The 19313-nt window shown below is 37.0% G+C and overlaps 1 protein-coding gene across 8 annotated transcripts in view; it reads left to right on the top strand.

Annotated features, from left to right (window-relative positions):
- Positions 1 to 19313, top strand: part of PPP1R9A (protein phosphatase 1 regulatory subunit 9A) — a 320981-nt gene that overhangs the window by 246708 nt on the left and 54960 nt on the right. For all 8 annotated transcript variants that reach the window (XM_079932586.1, XM_079932584.1, XM_079932583.1 and 5 more), the window contains 4 exons: positions 9237 to 9290; positions 11953 to 12182; positions 14122 to 14218; positions 14920 to 15091. In XM_079932586.1, coding sequence (XP_079788712.1) covers positions 9237 to 9290; positions 11953 to 12182; positions 14122 to 14218; positions 14920 to 15091 — 553 coding nt within the window. The remainder of the gene's footprint in view (positions 1 to 9236; positions 9291 to 11952; positions 12183 to 14121; positions 14219 to 14919; positions 15092 to 19313) is intronic.

Raw genomic sequence — 19313 nt, 5'->3', positions numbered from 1 at the left:
GGGGCTAGCACTTTTATTACATGCTCATTTACCCATTTCCTTCTGGTTGGAGGCCCAGCGTTATTACCTACAGTATTTGTGCCTTAACACTCTGGACTGCTTTTGGTCTTCATATTGTATTCCACTTTCTCATTAATTTTTGGTGCCGTACTGTTAGAATATATATAAAACATTGATGGAATAAATCAGATCCATCTAACTCTTCTCTTCAGAAATTCCATTACTTTTCAACTTATTCAAGAAAACACTTGAATCACTTTAACTCCCTTGAAAAAACTTCCTTGCATTTTCGTACTGTAATTACATTAAGATAGTAAATTAACTTGCGGAAAGCTGGCATTTTTATCACATTGACTCTTTTAATCCAAGTTTATGGAATGTATCTGTTTAATTCAAGCCTTTTTTTTCTGACCCTTTCTCAAATTTTATAGTCCCCTCTATTATATAAATGTCACCTAAGAAAATCTTAACTAGAGTGGATTAATCAAAAGCTGCCACAAAGGTTATATTAGCTCCAGTATAAGTTAAGAAGTCTTCTCTATTTTTCATTTTCAGAAATGACTTTTATAAGAGACACTTAATGACTTGCATAAGATGGCAATTTCTGTTCCCTGAAAGTTTGTTATTACTCAGCTGTAAAACCATCTGTGCCTTTGTGGAGGAAGATTTGAAATACTTTTTTACAATAACTATTAGTCTTTTCAAGTTTTCAGGTTTTTCTTGGGCCAATTTTGGTATTTTGTATTTCTCAAGAAATTCATATATTTCCTCTAGACATTCATATTTATTAACTTATATTTTTATTATATAGCTTTAAAATACTGAAATCTTTAGTATCTATAACTAGTTCCTTTTTTTATTCTTTTCTTTATTTGAGTACTTTCAATTTTTTCTCAGTGTTTTTTTTCTAGAATTTATCTGTCCTGTTAGCTTTACATTTCTTTTTTTTCTTTCTTTCTTTTTTTTTTTTTTTTTTTTTTTTTTGCGGTACGCGGGCCTCTCACTGTTGTGGCCTCTCCTGTTGCGGAGCACAGGCTCCGAACGCGCAGGCTCAGTGGCCATGGCTCACGGGCCCAGCCACTCCGCGGCATGTGGGATCCTGCCGGACCGGGGCACGAACCCGTTTCCCCTGCATCAGCAGGCGGACTCTCAACCACTGTGCCACCAGGGAAGCCCTACATTTCTTTTTAAATTAAAAAATACTTATTATTTCCTATCGATACCTTTATTTTTCCTCCTTTTTTATTTTTTGGCATTAATCAGTTGCACTTGGTACATTTACTTTTGATAACCCTTACAGTCTGATAAGTGTATTTAAAGCTGTAATTTTTTTCTGAATATTGCTTTAGCTACATGTCACAATTTTTTTTTTACATTTAGAATGCCACTGCCATTTAGATGTAATTTCTTTTGCAATTTCCTCTTTAACACAAGAATTATGTAGTGGCATATTTTACTTTCCACACATTTCAACTTTATTTTGCTATCCTTTTGTTATTGGGTTCTAATTTTATCACACTATTCAGAAAACATATTCCATATGGTAGCTATTTAGAATTTTCAAGACATCTTTTGTAACTTAATTCATAAATAGTTGTATTTAAATATTTCTCATGTATGTAAAAAGCACACATATTCTGTGCTTGGGTATGAAATTTATATAAGTTAAATTTATATAGATAAGATTAATAATACAGACACACACGTCTTCTCTGCAGTGTGGCTTAGATTTTGTTGGCTTGATGTACTAATTCTGAAAAGCATATGTTAAAGTTGCCAGCTACAGTTGTTTCTTTCTTCCTATAATTCTAGCAATTGTAGTTTTATACATTTTAAATCTTTGCTGTTAGCTGCCTATATGTTCAGGATTATTACAGCTTTTCGATTTATTGTAACATCGCCCTTGTTTCTAATGATGCATTTTACTCCAAATTCTATTTTGTCTGATAGTAAAAATTCAACACTGTCTTCCTTTTGCTTCATATCTGCTTCACAGTATCTATTTCTTCCATCTCTTTGTTTTCAGCCATTCTGTATCCTTTTGCACAATTGTGTTTCCTTCAGTCAACCTATTCCTAAATCCTTTATACTACTCTAGGAGTCTTTGTCAGTTAACTGGTGAGTTTACCCCATTTATATTTACTTTAATCATTTTAATATTAGAACTTACATCCACCACCTTATTTCATATATTACAGTTACCATGCTTCTTGTTTTGTTTTGATCTTTTTACCTACTTGCCATTAGATACATCAAATTTTCATCTGCTGCTTAAAAGTTATACATTTTTATCCTATTCTTCTAGAGATTACCCTTGAGTAACTTTGACTCAGTCTTAGGATATTTTCTCCCAGCAATATAGAAAGGAGATCAGCAGCTATGTCTTCACCATTTAACAAAATGATAGCCATAGCATATGTTTATCTACCTCTCCTCTCCTCTCATTCTAATTATCGTGACACAGGAATGATAATTAGCTGGTTTTAATACTTTGATTCACAACCTTTTCCCCTGAAAATGTTGTAGGGCAAGCTTCGTTGTTTTGAACTAGCATTGCATACTGTAAAGGAAAAGTCTAATGACAACAGATATTTGGATGCTTGTATTACTTTAACCTTGTACTTTAAATTTTTTATCACAATTTTTTTTTAAACAACTTTATTGGAGTATAATTGCTTTACAATGTTCTGTTAGTTTCTGCTGTATAACAAAGTGAGTCAGCTATATGTATACATATATCCCTATATCCCCTCCCTCTTGTGTCTCCCTCCCACCCTCCCTATCCCACCCCTCTAGGTGGTCACAAAGCACCGAGCTGATCTCCCTGTGCTATGCAGCTGCTTCCCACTAGCTATCTATTTTACATTTGGTAGTGTATGTATGTCCATGCCACTCTCTCACTTTGTCCCAGCTTACCCTTCCCGCTCCCCGTGTCCTCCATCTGTTCTGTACATCTGCATCTGTATTCCTGTCCTGCCCCTAGGTTCTTCAGAACCTTTTTTTTTTTTCTTTTAGGTTCCATATATATGTGTTAGCATATGGTATTTGTTTTTCTCTTTCTGACTTACTTCACACTCTGACAGACTCTAGGTCCATCCACTTCACCTCAAATAACTCAATTTCGTTTCTTTTTATGGCTGAGTAATATTCCACTGTATATATGTGCCACATCTTCTTTACAGTTTCTTGAAGTAGGCCTCCTTTCATTAATTTTTTTCTTCCAATCTGCTTTCCTTGTTTTATGTTTGTGTTTTCATTTTAGTCTATGAATATTTTCTTCATTTTTAAATTTTTTTCAGTTTCTGTTTCTTTTCTAGAAACCCTGTCTTCAGTATTATCTTTTTTATGTTTCTTTTCTGTTTTTTTCTATTTCTGAGATTGTTCTCAAATGTGTCCTCTCATGTCAATGATTCAGTTTTCTGTAGCATTAAATATGCTTTCAACTTCAAGTTCAGGTATGCTCTTTAGCACCTCTAAAATGACTTTTAATTACATTTTTAGTTTCCTTACTCTCCACTTATTCCTCATGCTTCTTCACTTTCTCTTCATCCTGGTGTTCCATAGAGTTACTTTAAAATGTCTTTTTATTTATGGGATACATAATTTTCACAGGTTGACTTATTTGAATTTTCAAGTTGATGCTCTCTTTTCCTTGATCTGAAGTATTTAGTAATAGGCTCAGTTTTGCCTTCTTCTCATTTATTTATCTTGAAATGAGGCAAAAACCTTTTTTTGTATTCAAGCAGCAATTAGCCACTTTTAAAAATTACGAATTCCATTTCCAGACCTACATCAGGAGGACATATCTATGTGCCTAGTTTCCAGGCTGGTGGCTATTTTCTGGCAACCTATCATCTAAAGCAGTTCTCTGTACTAAGGTGGGATATCCAAATCTCGCCACTCAGTTCTTGAAGTTAAAGGGGAAAAAAAAAAGTTATTCCTTGCTATCAAAGCACTTACTGTGACTGCCCCTGTCTGTATTGCTGCACTTTGGGGTCTGCAGGTGAAAGTAGGCAATGTGCCACTATCAGCCACCCTTCCTGCATTCTTTTCCTCATCTAGCAGTTGCTTTCTGAATGAATATGGAAGGTGGAGAGTTAGAGAACCTGGTTTGAGGACAGCTCCTGGGAAGGACAGTAGAGGTTGCCCATCTTCCTCACTGCGTAGACCTGGTATCTCAAGCAATCAGTGAGAGAGACACAAAGCATCTCCCTGTCTTGGGAGTGAAGCTTGGATAGATTTTTCTTAATTCAACTTCATGACTCCTTCATATTCTAGTAACAGTTGTTTCTAGTTTCAGTGTCAATTTGGTTGTGAGTTTTTCTTTTGTAATGTGATTTCACTGGAAATTTAGTGGGAAGTAGGAAGAGGCTGAATCGGAAACTGCTGGCCAGGTGCCATTTCAGTGGACTGTGCGGTGCTTCCCCTCCACCACTCCTTCTCGGGAGCCATAGATATTAGCTCCCAGTAAAAACAGTTCTGCATTTGTCTTGAGGAAAAAATATGGAGTGTAAAATATTGTGTTATTTTGCTTACTTAAGTCATAGAGAATCTATGAAAAGTAATCTAGAAGAAGTTATTAATGCATTAGATAGTAATCTTTATGGAACTTCCCATTAATATGTAGAGAAGGTAAAAAATGTTATGTACTTAACAAGAAACAGTTACTTAAAGAGTAGCTGTAATTACAGGCTGTCACCTACATCCAGCACCTTCACCATCAATAACCAGTTTATGAGCACCTCCTTAGAGAGTGACCCTGTGCTGCATATACTGCAGTTAGTGTTGCCATTCACATTAGGTTATGATATCATTCAATCAGCTGATTTCAGCTAGTTTTGCATAATGTTTCCTGAGAAAAACACTTTTGTTAATATAAAGATAGGTACCATATATAAACCTTTGAGCAGAAATTATAAAGCAATATGGCGTAGTTTCATTTTAACAGCACCGAAGTATAGGCAAAAACAGCACTTATTTCTTCTTTTGTGGAACTTACACTGTCATAGGTAAGACAGACTGCAGTCAAATTATCACAGAGATCATTGTAAAAATTCTGATTCCAGTGCTGAAACTACTTCATAAAGTTGTATGCAAATATCAGTTATTATTTTGCCCTTGTAAAGTAAAAACAGAGAATGTCGCTCTTATCCGTAAAATCTCTAGTACTAGAGCGCCCTTAAAATCTTTCCTGCAAAGATAACATTTTTCCTTTTTAAAGAAAACTGTTTTTCATGCTTGCACAGGATAAGTAAAGAGTGCAGAAGTTCAGTTTTACAATGTTTATGTGTAAGGATGTTTCTATTTCTAGTGCAGTTATCTTTGGATTATATTGATTCAGTGATGTGAGTACATGTGCTGTATTCATATTTTTGAAAGAAATAAACAGAAAATAAACACAGCAGGTACACCTGCAGAATGTTATATGAGAGCTACTGTTCTCCATAGGAGTGTGTGTATTTATTTGTGCTGTAATCCTGTGGTGGATATTGATGCCATTCATGTTCAAGATGACAGAAGAGATGAAAGAGATTGATCTTATACGTTGAGAGACACTGACCTGCAGTCCTTAACCTTTTCTTTTTATTTGTATCCTCCCTTCCCAAGTCTTTTCACCAAACCTAGATTCTCTGAAGCCCAAAAGGTCCAACAGGTATTTCAGGCTCTGTTTCTATTAACCAGCCCTGAAGACCCTGCCCCCCCTGCAGTCAGCCTGACCAGTCTCGGGGGTTGTCTGCAAACCCTTACAGCTGTACTCTGGAAAGCCTATTAAACGTGAAAGGAGAACTGCTCTAGAATAAGAAAACTCAACTTTGTATGCACCGTGCTTCTTTTGTCAAGTCACTTCACCTCGTTGAACATCAGTTTCCTCTTGCTCGTGAAATGGAGGTATCCCAGGCCCATCGTGCCCACTTTGCCTGGGAGGCAGGGTCCATAGTTGGAGATATGACACGTAGGCCAAAGCCGCAGGTCACCTGAAGTTTCTCTCCAAGTTTTTCTGAGGCATCTGGGAACTTCTATCAGGAGGTGGTATATATTAATTTCCCTGTAATAAGTGTTTCGAAGTTAGATTCTATGTCGCTTTCGTGTATCCTCAACAACTAGCACAGCACCTGGCACGCAGTCTCATTCAGTAAATGCTGGTTGAATAATGAGGGAGAGATTTCTTTCTAAGTTCCATGACTCATAACAGCTGACTGAGCACCATGTTGTATGTAGTGCCAGAATACTCAGCCTACCAGAAGTGATCCGTGGTTTCCAGGTGGAGTCCTAGTTTCTCATCTGGGAGGTCACAATGATCACATATGCCTCAGGGTTTCTGTGATGATCAAATGAAAAATGTATTCCAAAGCTGGTTCAGATGAGGGGCATAAGGAAGGGAGGAACAGAGGTAGGTGGAGTCAGACCTGGGATAATTTCCATTCCACCACCTGCCTCTGCTGGGAACTTGAAGAAGCCATGTAACTTCTGTGAGCCTCTTTCCCTGTCTGAACAGCGAGGTTAACAGTGCCTGTCCTGCCTCCCTTACAGATTCATTTGCAGTGAGGAAGGAGATGATGAAAAAGGGAAAAAGGGTCCTACGAATGTAAGAAACTTAGTATTAGAGGAGAGGACTGTGGACTGGAATTTGTAAAACCTGGCTTTGACACTTACTAGCTCTGCAACTTAAACTACTGAAACACAGTTTCTTCCTATATAAAATGAAAATGTTAGATTAGTTTATTTTTAATGCTTTTCCTGTTAATAGTGGTGGATTTGTAGAAGTTCTCTTCATGTGCATGCAGGATTAAAATAATCACATATCTATAATTTTCAGCCTTATGAGTACTGGGGGAAACGTCACACTAAAACTTTTGTCCATCTTCTGAATAATGTCTGAATTTACAGACCTCATTCTGCTTTCCTGTAGCTAAAGGATTGGGCTATACTGAGTAACACTTCAAACTTTTATCAGTGTTCTCACCTCACCGCTTACGAGTTCAGCTGTCTTCTGTTATCTGTTTTGCTAAGATGGGAGGGGCAGGATAACTGAAAATCAACTTGGCTGCTCTGCAGTTTCACGTCAGTTTGTCCCACACACCAGCGGATTAGTCTAGTGTATGCATTCATAGGGAAGAAAATGCTGGCTTGGGACGAGAATTCCCTGACTCTGCAGCCTTGACAACCGTCTCCAGGCCCTTCATTTCGTAAGTGTCACACCTGGAGTACTTGCAGGGGCCTTGGGGTTCTTCCCACCTAGCCCTCTCATTTTTCATATGGGAAACCGGGGCCCAGAGAAGTAGCTTGCTAGAGAACATGGCGATTTGAACAAAGAAAATCCAAAGTCCCAACCAGTTGTATTGCAATATATTACCCTACAGGGAGTTAACCACCGAGAAAATAAGAGACAGCACTTCCTCCTAGTTGCGGTGTTCATCAAAAAGTCTGCCTTTTTGATTTCTTGCTACTCTTCAGCTTAGAACCAGAGGGCTTTTATTTCAGGTGCAACGTTTTACAGCATTTAGCACTTCTAACTGAGAAGTAGAGTTAGGGTAATCATATCTGAGTTCTTCAAATCATTCTTTCTTATTCTTGGCTAACTTTGTAGAGGACTTACTCTATGCTAGACACTGTGCTAACAAAGAGTACTTCCTCTCTAGAGACTGTTAGAGCACAGAAGGCCCTGGGAACAGTGAGGGTGAAAGGAGCAAGAGCCGAAGAGGCAAGAGAGACCAGGTCTGAAAGCAGGAGAGTGGGGCAGAATCACATCTGAAAGTTTCAAGGTCACCCCTCAGCAGGAGCAGAGCTGTAGCTGCAGAGCCCGCAGAGCTTTAAGCCCGACAGGAAACCTGAAAGCATCCCGGAGGGGGCATTTTGCAGGGAGCGTGGGGCCTCTCAGTTTCTGGGCTTTTATTCATCAGCATCTAAGGGTGTTGAATGAACCCTGTCCTTGATTCTAACTTCTTTCCCTCGTCGTCCTTCCCATACGCCCCTGCTGGCCAGGTGAAAACCAAGGAAGTACAGATTACAAACCAGAGAGAGAGCTGAGGGTTATGAGGCGGTGTGATCTCCAAAGGTTCACATTTCTGTCTGTTCATTAGCCGTCTTTCTGATAAGAAAATCTTGGACTTATTTGATTACAGTAATATGGGAAGTTTACAGTCCCTCTGTACAATCCTAAATTCAAAATGGTCTGAGACAGTTTTTTAAAAATAATTTTGTGGCACACTCACTTGGGTAGTAAATCTGACCAAAACTGACAGGATGATACAGTCTTACAGTCTTTAGGTACCCCCCCTTAGTGAGAATATTCACATGTTTGGTGGCAAACATATTCATGTATCTGATTACAGAGTTGCCTCCACAGACCCTGCTGTGGGCAATAAGCAATTTATGGGAAAACGCATTTTACTACGTTTCTGAAATTGAAAGAACTCGGAATTCCAAAACCATCTGGCCCCAAGGATTTTAGAAAAGTGACTTTCAACCCATAAATCGTTTTCCGTAAATTTTGGTGTACTTATTTATCCCTTAAGGAATGAACGTTTCCTTCGTTTTTCTTCCCTATGAAGAAAAGGGGGGGGGGAGGGGAGAAGCAAAACAAGTCTAAATGGTGGCTCTCAGGAGAATAAACTGTAGCTGAAGCTTTGGGGGTGGGGGTCTAGGTCCTCAATAGGAGTAGATCTTTTAAAGGACAGAAAACTAGGTCTGTACTTTTCCTGCAATTAAAAAAAAAAAAAAATTACAGGTTTCGCCGCGGAACTGCATCATCCTCTTCTCCAGCTTTGCAGCAGCCTGAGCTGTAAAAGAGCTGCTAAGCCTAAAATGCGTGCGACTCACGGAACCAGAGCGCCACCTTTCTTCCAGATTTGGAATTGAAGCTTCCCGCGGCCACTGGCTGACTTGCCTGCCGAGGCTTGTTCAATCCACAAGACTGCAAGGAAACAATTCATTGACCCTCAAATCATAAAGGAAGAGCTGCAAAGAGGGCAAGAAAATGTGTTTCCTTCTCTTTGGTCCCTGAGCAATTAAATTCGTAACCTAATCTGATGTTAGGGAGTGTGAGCCATAAACCCCATGGTTAATTAGTTTGCACCTAGAGTCATTTTACACACTAGACATTTTAATTTACAACCTGCTGCATTGCAGCACTTTTCTAGGCCTTCAGCTATATAATAAGGTATTCTGCTAGCTGCTGAAGCTTTAAAAATATAGATACAATTAGTTCAGATTTTTTCTTCCTTTTCCATTTTCAGTTGCAAATCAAACATGCAGTTACAGAAGCAGAGATTCAAAAATTGAAGACCAAGGTAAGCACCAATACATGATGTTTGAATTGTACTTTTTAAACTTCAGATGCTATGAATAAATTCAACCTGAGGACTAAAGGAATTTGTTTCTGTGCATTTGAAAGAATACAAATGTGAGAGATTCATTTCCACTGTTAGCGGAAAAACCTGCCAGTGCATACTCTTAGGGCGTCAGCACCACCATACCCCTCAGTGAAAATAGCACAGTATTTTTAAATTACATATTTGCACGTATGTGGCCCGTTCCCTCTGAGCTTTCCTCAAAAAGTAATGTTTATGTGTTGGTGTGATGAATTGGGAGATTGGGATTGACATATATACACTAATATGTATAAAATGGATAACTAATAAGAACCTGCTATTTAAAAAAATAAATTAAAAAGTAAATGTTTATGGTAGTTCAAGAATCCAAATTACATTTTGACCACTAATTCCTTAAGCACAAGCTGTTATACTATATCTCTTTATCTTATCTTAAATGTTTAATTATTTATTTTTAACTTATTCATCAGAGATAATGTATTTTAACATAGCACATTACTTATCTTTCATAGAGAAAACTTCCAATTTCTAGTAATTAAGTATTATGAAATTTAATTAATATATGAATAATTTATTTTAGGTGCCAGGTGCTACCAGAAATCTTTAGACAAGTTTAGTTCATGTTATTTAAATTTGTGGAGAAATACAGGTCTTGATAAAAGGAGTATATGTTTTTAGTTTATATATGAAATAATACATAATTCAGAAGGGCATTTTTAATTGGTAAATTATAAGGTACTTGTAAGTTTCTTGAACAGTGTTTAGTTTTATCAAGTACATAATTTCAAAGATTTAAAAAGATCTTTTGAGTTACTTTAAAAACACAATAATCTTTATTTTTTATGGTCTTTTAAAAATTGAGACATAATTGCTCTCACACTACTAACAGTCCGTTTCCCTGTTCACATTAGATACACTTGTTTTGGTTTTTCCATGTGTTTTAAATGGAGATGACTTAGCAAGGCTATTTTGGTTAAATGGTATTTTTAGCTAATAACTCTGCAGCTCTTTAGTCAAAACATGTCTATACATCATTCATGGTTTCAACCAAGCTCTGTGAATAATAAGTTTTAAATTAGTAGCGGTTGGTAAATAAACAACTCGAACACGAAACATTGCTTAATAAAAGATGCAGCAAATACCCAGTCCTGTTTTAAATTGCCATGTTTCTTGTCATAGAACGGAAGAATAGAAGATTTCTTTTTAGTTGTTAGGTACAATCAGGGAAAAAGATTCACCTGGGATTGCAAGTGCTTTAACAGAGCTTATGTGGTAGATATTTAATCTAGAAAATTCTATAAATTAGTATTTTATATTTTTCTCAATATCATATTGGCATATAATAGCCATAGATTAGCTTGTTTTACTATGACTCTTTATATCCAAGTTGATAATAGAATTCCTAATTTTGAAATGTTTTTGACTACTTTTTACTTTGTAACCTGTTTTGCCAATGTGTTTAGTTTAAAATATACATAAAAACATATATTTCCACTTTCCAAATGATTTTGGAATGTTTTAGATTTTGAAAATTGATAGTTTATAATGACTGCATCCTTTTGAACTTTAACAGAGGCATGTGAAGTAGGTGAAGCACTCATTTAAAGGTTGGCTGGTTAATTGTGAATAAATGACCTTTGACCCCTTACCTGAGAGATCAGTCTTGAATTTCTTCAGAAATGAGGGATTTGGACCAGTGTGTTATCTGTTCCTAAGCTTCCCTGAAAGCAGAAACCACAAGAAGCTGCCTTTGTGTCCCATCAGAGAGATTTAAATTAATTCAGAAATCATTTATATTTTTACTCACACTGTCTTTTATACTTTTATTGAAATCGGGATTTATTAGGCTCTAGAAACTCAGAACAGTGTCAGCAAAATAATGAGCTACAAGCTATGTTCATGTCAGTTGAAATAAAAGATGTGATAATATCATCAAAAGGGATAGAAACAAAGTAAAAATCACTTTTATCAGATTATTATGCCCAAGGAGCTGTTCCAAGCGTGCTGATGTGTTATATCACAGTTCCGATTAAAGATAACATAATTTAGTCTTAGAGGACTTCATTTACTTGTCCAAGGTTTAAAGGCCAATAATGGCAGAGCCTGGAATTCAAATCTAAACTGTATGACCCCACGGTCCCCCTCTTACCCATTAGGCCATACTGTGTGCTTCTGCCCCTCTCTCCTTCCCAGCTTGCCTCTCCCCATTCCCTTTTTAGTTAACTTTTTATTTATAATTATATGTTAAAAAAAAAAAAAAGAAAAACTCTAAAAGAAAGCATGTTGAAGTTCATTGGATAGAATCAAACTCTAAAATACTTTTTCCTGCTCAGAGAATTTCATACACCACATAGTGTGATGTAAAGATCATGGGAGTTGGAATCAGATCCACGTTTTGTCATTTATCAGATGTGTGACCTTGTACAAACATTTTCACTTTTCAAGGCCTCCATTTTATAATCTGTGTAATAATGAAAATAATACTTGCTCTTCTCATCTCAGTGTGTTTGATGATTTGAGTATATGTAACAATGGAATTTAAAATACACTATAAAAATATGAGGGATTTTTGCTACAGAAGTACCCAGATAATGCTTGCTTTGATATTTGCTTTGTCCAGCTACAAGCAGCAGAAAATGAGAAAGTGAGGTGGGAACTAGAAAAAACCCAACTCCAGCAGAATATAGAAGAGAATAAAGAAAGAATGTTGAAGTTGGAGAGCTACTGGATTGAGGCTCAAACGTTATGCCACACGGTGAACGAGCACCTCAAAGAGACTCAAAGCCAGTATCAAGCCTTGGAAAAGAAGTACAACAAGGCAAAGAAACTGATCAAGGATTTTCAACAAAAGTAAGCAGCTTCTAATGACTAAAGAATAGTTGTGTGTATCTAAAGAAGGTTTATATCCAGTAATTTCATAATATCTAGTGGAAAAGAAAAGGTGACCTCAGAGTCATGCCCCTAAGGAGCATAGTTAATGCATAAATAGACATTAAGTTTTAGAAATCTCTTGCATCATTTTTCATATGCAATTATAGTTTTTCTTCTATAATTTTTTGGCAACCTCCTGTTTTGTTGTTGTTGTTAATCATTAATAGTAACTGTTAAACCATTTGAACCTCCATCCTTTTTGAAACATCTGTGATTTAGAAGCAAGAAGCCCAGCTGAAGTCATGCAGAATGACTATTGGATAAAGTACTTACAAAGCAGCAACTGGGGCCTTGATGAGGCTGCTTCTATGTCTATTCTTAGAATCAGTTAACTTCAGAATTTTCCCACTACAGATAGTGTAAATATTGACTAGCAAGACCTCCTGCCCTGCCAGTTTCCTTCTTTCAGCTGTTGAGAGAATCAAAAGGGCCTTGGTTCACTGCAGTAAGAGACCATCACCACACTCTGCTTTTAAATTTCAACTGCTATTTCTGAGCTAATGCTGCTTTGCTTCCATCTGTTGAATCTTGGTGTAATTTCAGGGAGACTGACCAGGGAGATTTTTACGGATTTTTTTCAACAGTTAACTTCTGGCTAACTAGAATAATAGAAAGTAGCACCAGTATCTCATCTGGTCTTCTATGTCAAGCCTTAAAAGCTAAGCATAGGGCTTCCCTGGTGGCGCAGTGGTTGAGGGTCCGCCTGCTGATGCAGGGGACACGGGTTCGTGCCCCAGTCCGGGAAGATCCCACATGCCGCGGAGTGGCTGGGCCTGTGAGCCATGGCCGCTGAGCCTGCGCATCTGGAGCCTGTGCTCCACAACGGGAGAGGCCACAGCAGTGAGAGGCCCGCGTACTGCAAAAAAATTTTAAAAACCTAAGCATATATGTAAGAGTCACCGTAACTATTATTTCCTATCATGGAAATAATGTTTGTAATGTTTAAAAGATATTGCTATAAAAAGTGTATTAGAAAGGGGGGAATTGTTCTTATGACCATGAATTCACTACATCACTATTTTAACTCTTTTTACCAAAAATATACCTAACTCTATTTCATGTAATAATTTTATAATAAATTCTACCAAATTTGCATATTGCATTCCAGACTTTTAAAATGGAGGTATTTCTCCTTCTCCCCATATTATCCTCAGGCATGTAGTGACAGCTCCCCCTCAGTGTTTCTGACCCAACAGCCCCTCTACTGCCATTTATAGGAAGCAATCTTATTATAATTATCTTTTTAAAACTCTTACCATCCAGTTCCATCAGTTTACTAGGTAAATGCGGAATTATATCTACTTGACATGTAATTATCTCCACTAAATTATCCAACATAGGTCATTAGTTCAGTAGCTTCTATCTAAATATGAACGGGTGCTCTAGAGTCAGGAGCTACAGATGAAAATCTTAGTAAGCAGGATCAAAGCATTTTTCTTTACTTTGTAATCCATTAAAAGTTTTTTTTTTTTTTTTTTTTTTTGCGGTACACGGGCCTCTCACTGTTGTGGCCTCTCCCGTTGCGGAGCACAGGCTCCAGACGCGCAGGCTCAGCGGCCATGGCTCACGGGCCCAGCCACTCCATGGCATGTGGGATCTTCCCGGACCGGAGCACAAACCCGCATCCCCTGCATCGGCAGGCAGACTCTCAGCCACTGCGCCACCAGGGAAGCCCCCATTAAGACATTTTATTTGCTTTCATTACTAGATACCTTTTCTCTGTGATTGAGTTTTGTTTATTTAAACAGCTGTCTAGTTATTTATTTCACTGTGCAGTTCATTGCTTCTGATAGGAATTTTTACATTTCCTCATTTGTTGAGTGTTTGATGCAATGAGATCTATTATTTTCTTCTTAAGAGAACTTGATTTCATCAAAAGACAGGAAGCAGAAAGAAAGAAAATAGAAGATTTGGAAAAAGCTCATCTTGTGGAAGTTCAAGGCCTGCAAGTACGGGTGAGTTATATGCTCAAAGCCACTGAGTAATAGGGCAGCCAGACAAAAGTATAATTTGAAAAGATACATGCACCCCCATGTTCATAGCAGCACTATTTACAATAGCCAAGATGTGAAAACAACCTAAATGTCCATTGACAGATGAATGGATAAAGAAGATGTGGTACATGTATACAATGGACTACTACTCAGCCATTAAAAAGAATGAAATAATAGAGATTATCACACTAAGTGAAGTAAGTCAGAAAGAGAAAGACAAATACCATATGATATCACTTACATGTGGAATCTAAAATACAACACAAATGAACATATCTATGAAACAAAAACAGAGTTACAGACATAGAGAATAGACTTGTGGTTGCCAAAGAGGCGGGAGGGTTGAGGAGGGAAGGACTGGGGGTTTGGGATTAGCAGAAGCAAGCTATTATATATAGGTTGGATGAACAGCAAGGTCTTACCGTATAGCACGGGGAACTATGTTCAATATCCTGTGGTAAACCATAATGGAAAAGAATTTGAAAAAGATATATATATGTATAACTGAGTCACTTTGCTAAATAGCAGAAATTAAACACAACGTTGTAAATCGACTATGTTTTAATAAAATTTAAAAAAAAAGAATAGGGTAGTTTTGCCTAGTGCTTGGAGAGAAGTGCTGATTTAGGGTTTCATGAATAGATATTTTTTTTCTCTCTTAGATTAGAGATTTGGAAGCTGAGGTGTTCCGGCTACTGAAGCAAAATGGGACTCAAGTTAACAATAACAACAACATCTTTGAGAGAAGAACATCTCTTAGTGAGGTCTCTAAAGGAGATACCTTGGAGAACTTGGATGTCAAGCAGACACCTTGTCAAGATGGCCTAAGTCAAGGTTTGTTTAACCTAACCATAAAAAATGTTTTTAATGACTGTAAAATTTGGCCTTACATTCTTCTTTTTTTAACTCAGAGATTTAAAAGTTGAAAAAGTCTTCCTGCTGTGGGAAAGAAAAATGGGCTTATCAAAATAGGAAGTTATAATTTTTCTCTCATCTTATCAAAAATAAATCTTTGATGTAAAGAATTAACAAAATTCCAAATCGGACAAGTCAGATATTATTTTTAAACCACCATAAAATTGATAAGCTTAATAAACTGCCTTAAATTGATAGCTCGTCCCATATAGGGTGAGTTACACTACTTAAGTATTAATTAGTAAGGCTTAAAATGAGTGATTTTTAAGTCCCTAGAAAGAAGATCTTTTTCATAACATCAGAAGGCTGACTTCTAGCACTTGGAATTCACTAAGAAGTTCTGTGTACTTTTCTGCTTTTACCTCGATGTCCTGTGTATGCGTCTCATTCTTTCCTGTCAGAGACCAAATCAGACCAGAACACGGGAAGCATTTTGTATTGTGAATGGCTGTCTTCTTTCATACACCAACCATAAATAAATCACTTATTTGCTTCCCTCACACACGCCCGTGCATAGACTGTGTGTATAAGAATGTGTATGAATGTTTTAATACGTATAGTGTATTTATAAATTAGAGGATGTATAAGAATTTATAACGATAAATGCACAGGCGGACATAAAACTTTTTATTTCATCTTTTAAAATAGGTACCTAGTAGACCTTAGAAAAAGTGAAAATAAAAGAATGTCATGTGGCAGCATTCTCGTGAAGGGACTGACAACTCACAGGCAGTGGTTTGACATGCAGTAAAACTGTGATCACTAATGAGCTGTTTAATTCTTTGATGCTCTTTCGCACATATTAAAATGTCTCCAATGAGATTTTCCTGATAAACAAGTGTTTATATCATATCGTTAACTTTCAGAACTAAACTCTTAGCCGTTGAAAGTGAGAAGTATTGGAAATTTTCATTTAAAAGTAAAGTGGTATTTAGAGATTTGCATCTGTTCACTAAGTTTATATCCTTTTGCTGTGTTTTCCCTTACTAAGACATAATCTGTAAATAATGCCTCCCAGGCAGTTAAAGTAGAGTATTTAGCACCCACATTACCACTAACTGAAGAGGTATGTGACTTTAGGAAGGTCATTCAACTTCTCTGGCTTGGTTTTTTATTATGTATAACATCAAAATGGCAACACTTCTTTCTTCTCCACCCTAAAGGGTGTTTGAGGTGAAAAAAAGAAATTTTATTAGAGCTTTGATGGAGTTACAATTTTTATATCTGGAACTCGATAAGATTGTTTTCTTTAAAAAGTCAGAAATCAAATCAATGTGTTTTTTTACCTTTTTGAATATTTTAATTCTTCAAATTCGTCGTAGTTTATAATAAATATATATTCCTGCTATGCCATACACAAAGTATGATCAGTAACCAGTAGCTTTCCACAGTCTAATTCATTTCTGTTCATTTCTTTTAGTTCAGAAATCTGTATCCTGTCAAACATATAATTAATGGTATTTATTAAATTATATTACTACAGAATATCAGCAAACTATACTATAAACATGCTGATTTGGATTAAAACCTTACATTTCTTCTGAACCCTTTTTCTTCTCTTCTACACCCTCCATTTTGCCACATAATTATCAGTTTCCCTAGCAACACTGTCGGTTCACGGTGAGATGCAGAGACTACTAATTCTTCCTGAAACCAATCCATGCTTGTGCAGTAGAGGTAGAATCAGTCATCTCAGACATTAGTAGCATACATATCAAGCGGTACTCTTCCAGTTTTGCTGCCGAGGACAGTCAGTGATAAATCTCCTTGAATTTCAGTTGCTTGATCACATAAACTAAAATGGCTTGGTCAGTAGCTAGATAGGAATGCTCTGGAAAGCACTTTTCAAAAGTGATCCTTTGCTTCTGTTGCTAGGGAACGCTGAAGTCCTAGAGGTTCAGAAAAGGAAGTAAAGCAGCGGACCAAACGCAAGCCATTTGGTATTTAATGATCACCCTCCCCCCCAACACACACCTTTTTGCAACAGGATGGGTACAGCGGTTGAAGTCAGTTCTGCTAGTCTGCGCCCTTGAGGTGCAGTGCTTTACCTCTCCACCTCCTGTGGACTGTCCAGTTCTGATTTGTTTTCCAAGCACTGGAGTGTTTTATTGATAGGATGAGTGGTTTAGCATCTTTTTGGGTCTGAGGCAGCTCAGTGAAGCAAAAGGATTATCAGTTATAGGTCAGTGAAAATCTATGTTAGAATGAAATGTGAAAGAAAAGGAAGGAGAGAGTGAAGGAGGCAGAAAGGTAAGAGGAGGAAAGGAAGAGCATGTTAGCAGCTGCTTCTTCACAAGAACTCATGTTCTTCTAGGAACGAGAGTCCCAACTGGGGATGGATTAATTATGTGACTCTCGATATTAAATTATTGTACATTTTAGAGTGATAAAACCGTTTTTCAAACCATGCAAAAATTTGCCACAGTTAAATTTATATCCAAACATCATATGTATGGTTCTTTCTATAAACTAAGCCTACTCAAGTATCTCATTAAAATGTTGACAGATTGGGAATTCCATGGAGGTCCAGTGGTTAGGACTCTACGCTCTCACTGCTGAGGGCCCTGGGTTCAATCCCTGGTCACCAAAAAAAAAAAAAAAAAAATGTTGGCAGATTATATATACAAATATATTATTTAACACATTCTGATACTTTTTTCTTAAAATCCATAAAGCAACTATAACAATTTCTTTTCACCAAGAGATGAAACAAACTCTAAATCCCTTCTAGTTTACACCAGTATGCTGGTCAGATACTAGTTTACATGTGTTCCAGGATGTGAAAAATGACAGTTTTGTCCCACTGCCATGTTTCATATTTATAATTTCTTAGTGTCTGAGTAATGCTGGTCTGTATAAGAGTTCTCTACCTGTATCCAAAGGCCCCGAAGTGACTAGAAATGTCTGTGGCCACTCAGATATTCAAGTCAGGATTAGAAAAAGAGCAGAAAACAGGCATGTTAGAGAGATCTTGGTAGGAAAAAGGGTTGTAGTCGTAGTTTGATTAACTTCTGTAAAAAACTCACTTAAATACCATGCTCTTCCTGAGGCAGGCGAAGGGTTTGGTATGAAACAAATAGATGATAGAAACATTTTAAGAGATGAGAGGGAGTTTGAAGAAGAGAAAAAAGTGAATAAAATTAGAATAATTTTTTTCCTGATTCATAGACCTTATGTTAAAAGTGGGACCTTATGTTAAAAGTGTGTCATAGGGTGTTCTTGGAGTAAAAGTAGTCTTTGGATGCCGGAAGAAGAGCTTATACTTAATTCTGTAAGCATTGTGACCCATTAACAGTTTTGTTTTTTCTCAGAAATTAAAAACTCTTTTAATGGAAAAAGATAACATTTGCAAAGTCAGCAGTAGTGATAACAAACAATACTTTAACACAATATTGTAAATCAACCATACTTCACTTAAAAAAATTATTCTTGGGAACTGATGTAGTGTTTCTACGGGCCAGGCAGTGTTTTAAGTTACAGCAATTCATTTAATCCTCACAACAACCCTAAGAAGTAGTATTGCTGTCATCCCATTTTACAGATCAGGAAACTTCAGATGCAGAAATTAAACCATCTGTCCAAGGTCACTCAGTGAGCAAGAGGTAGAACCAGGAGCTGGACTCATCCAGCTCCACAGCCCATTTTCTTAACTATTCAACTGAACTGTACTGGTTTTCTGGAGTCTGCTGCTTCTCCTAGACAACTGATAGGAACTCTTTGCCCCCAGAAAAGGCTGAAATCATAGGAAGTCAGGAAATCCAAAGCAATACCGTTAATAGTTTTGAGGCATAACAGGAACTGGGTCACTGCTAGGTTTGTAAGTGTAATTCAAGGATCCCTTTGAAGTTTGGGCATTAGTACCAAATGCTTCTTTTATTTCATACCCATCTACTCAGCCAGTGGGGCACTGATTAGATAACACTGCAAGTTATCTTCTCCAAAGTATGAACATGGAAGATGGTATATAAAGCATTTTATCCTTAGTTCTTTTAGTTACTTACTATTTCTTAACTCTAATGAGAACTGTGCAAGAAGAAAAAAGACTTAAATTGCAAGATAGAGGATTATAGGAAAGTCGAGACTTTCATAGTAAATTGTGGCTGGAATTAGTCAATCCTGATATTTTTTTGTTTTAAGATTT

Source organism: Stenella coeruleoalba (genome assembly GCF_951394435.1).
Source record: "Stenella coeruleoalba genome assembly, chromosome: 9".
NCBI lineage: Eukaryota > Metazoa > Chordata > Mammalia > Artiodactyla > Delphinidae > Stenella > Stenella coeruleoalba.
The sequence above is the reverse complement of the archived record's forward strand: the minus strand, read 5'-3'. Positions and strand labels throughout refer to the sequence as shown.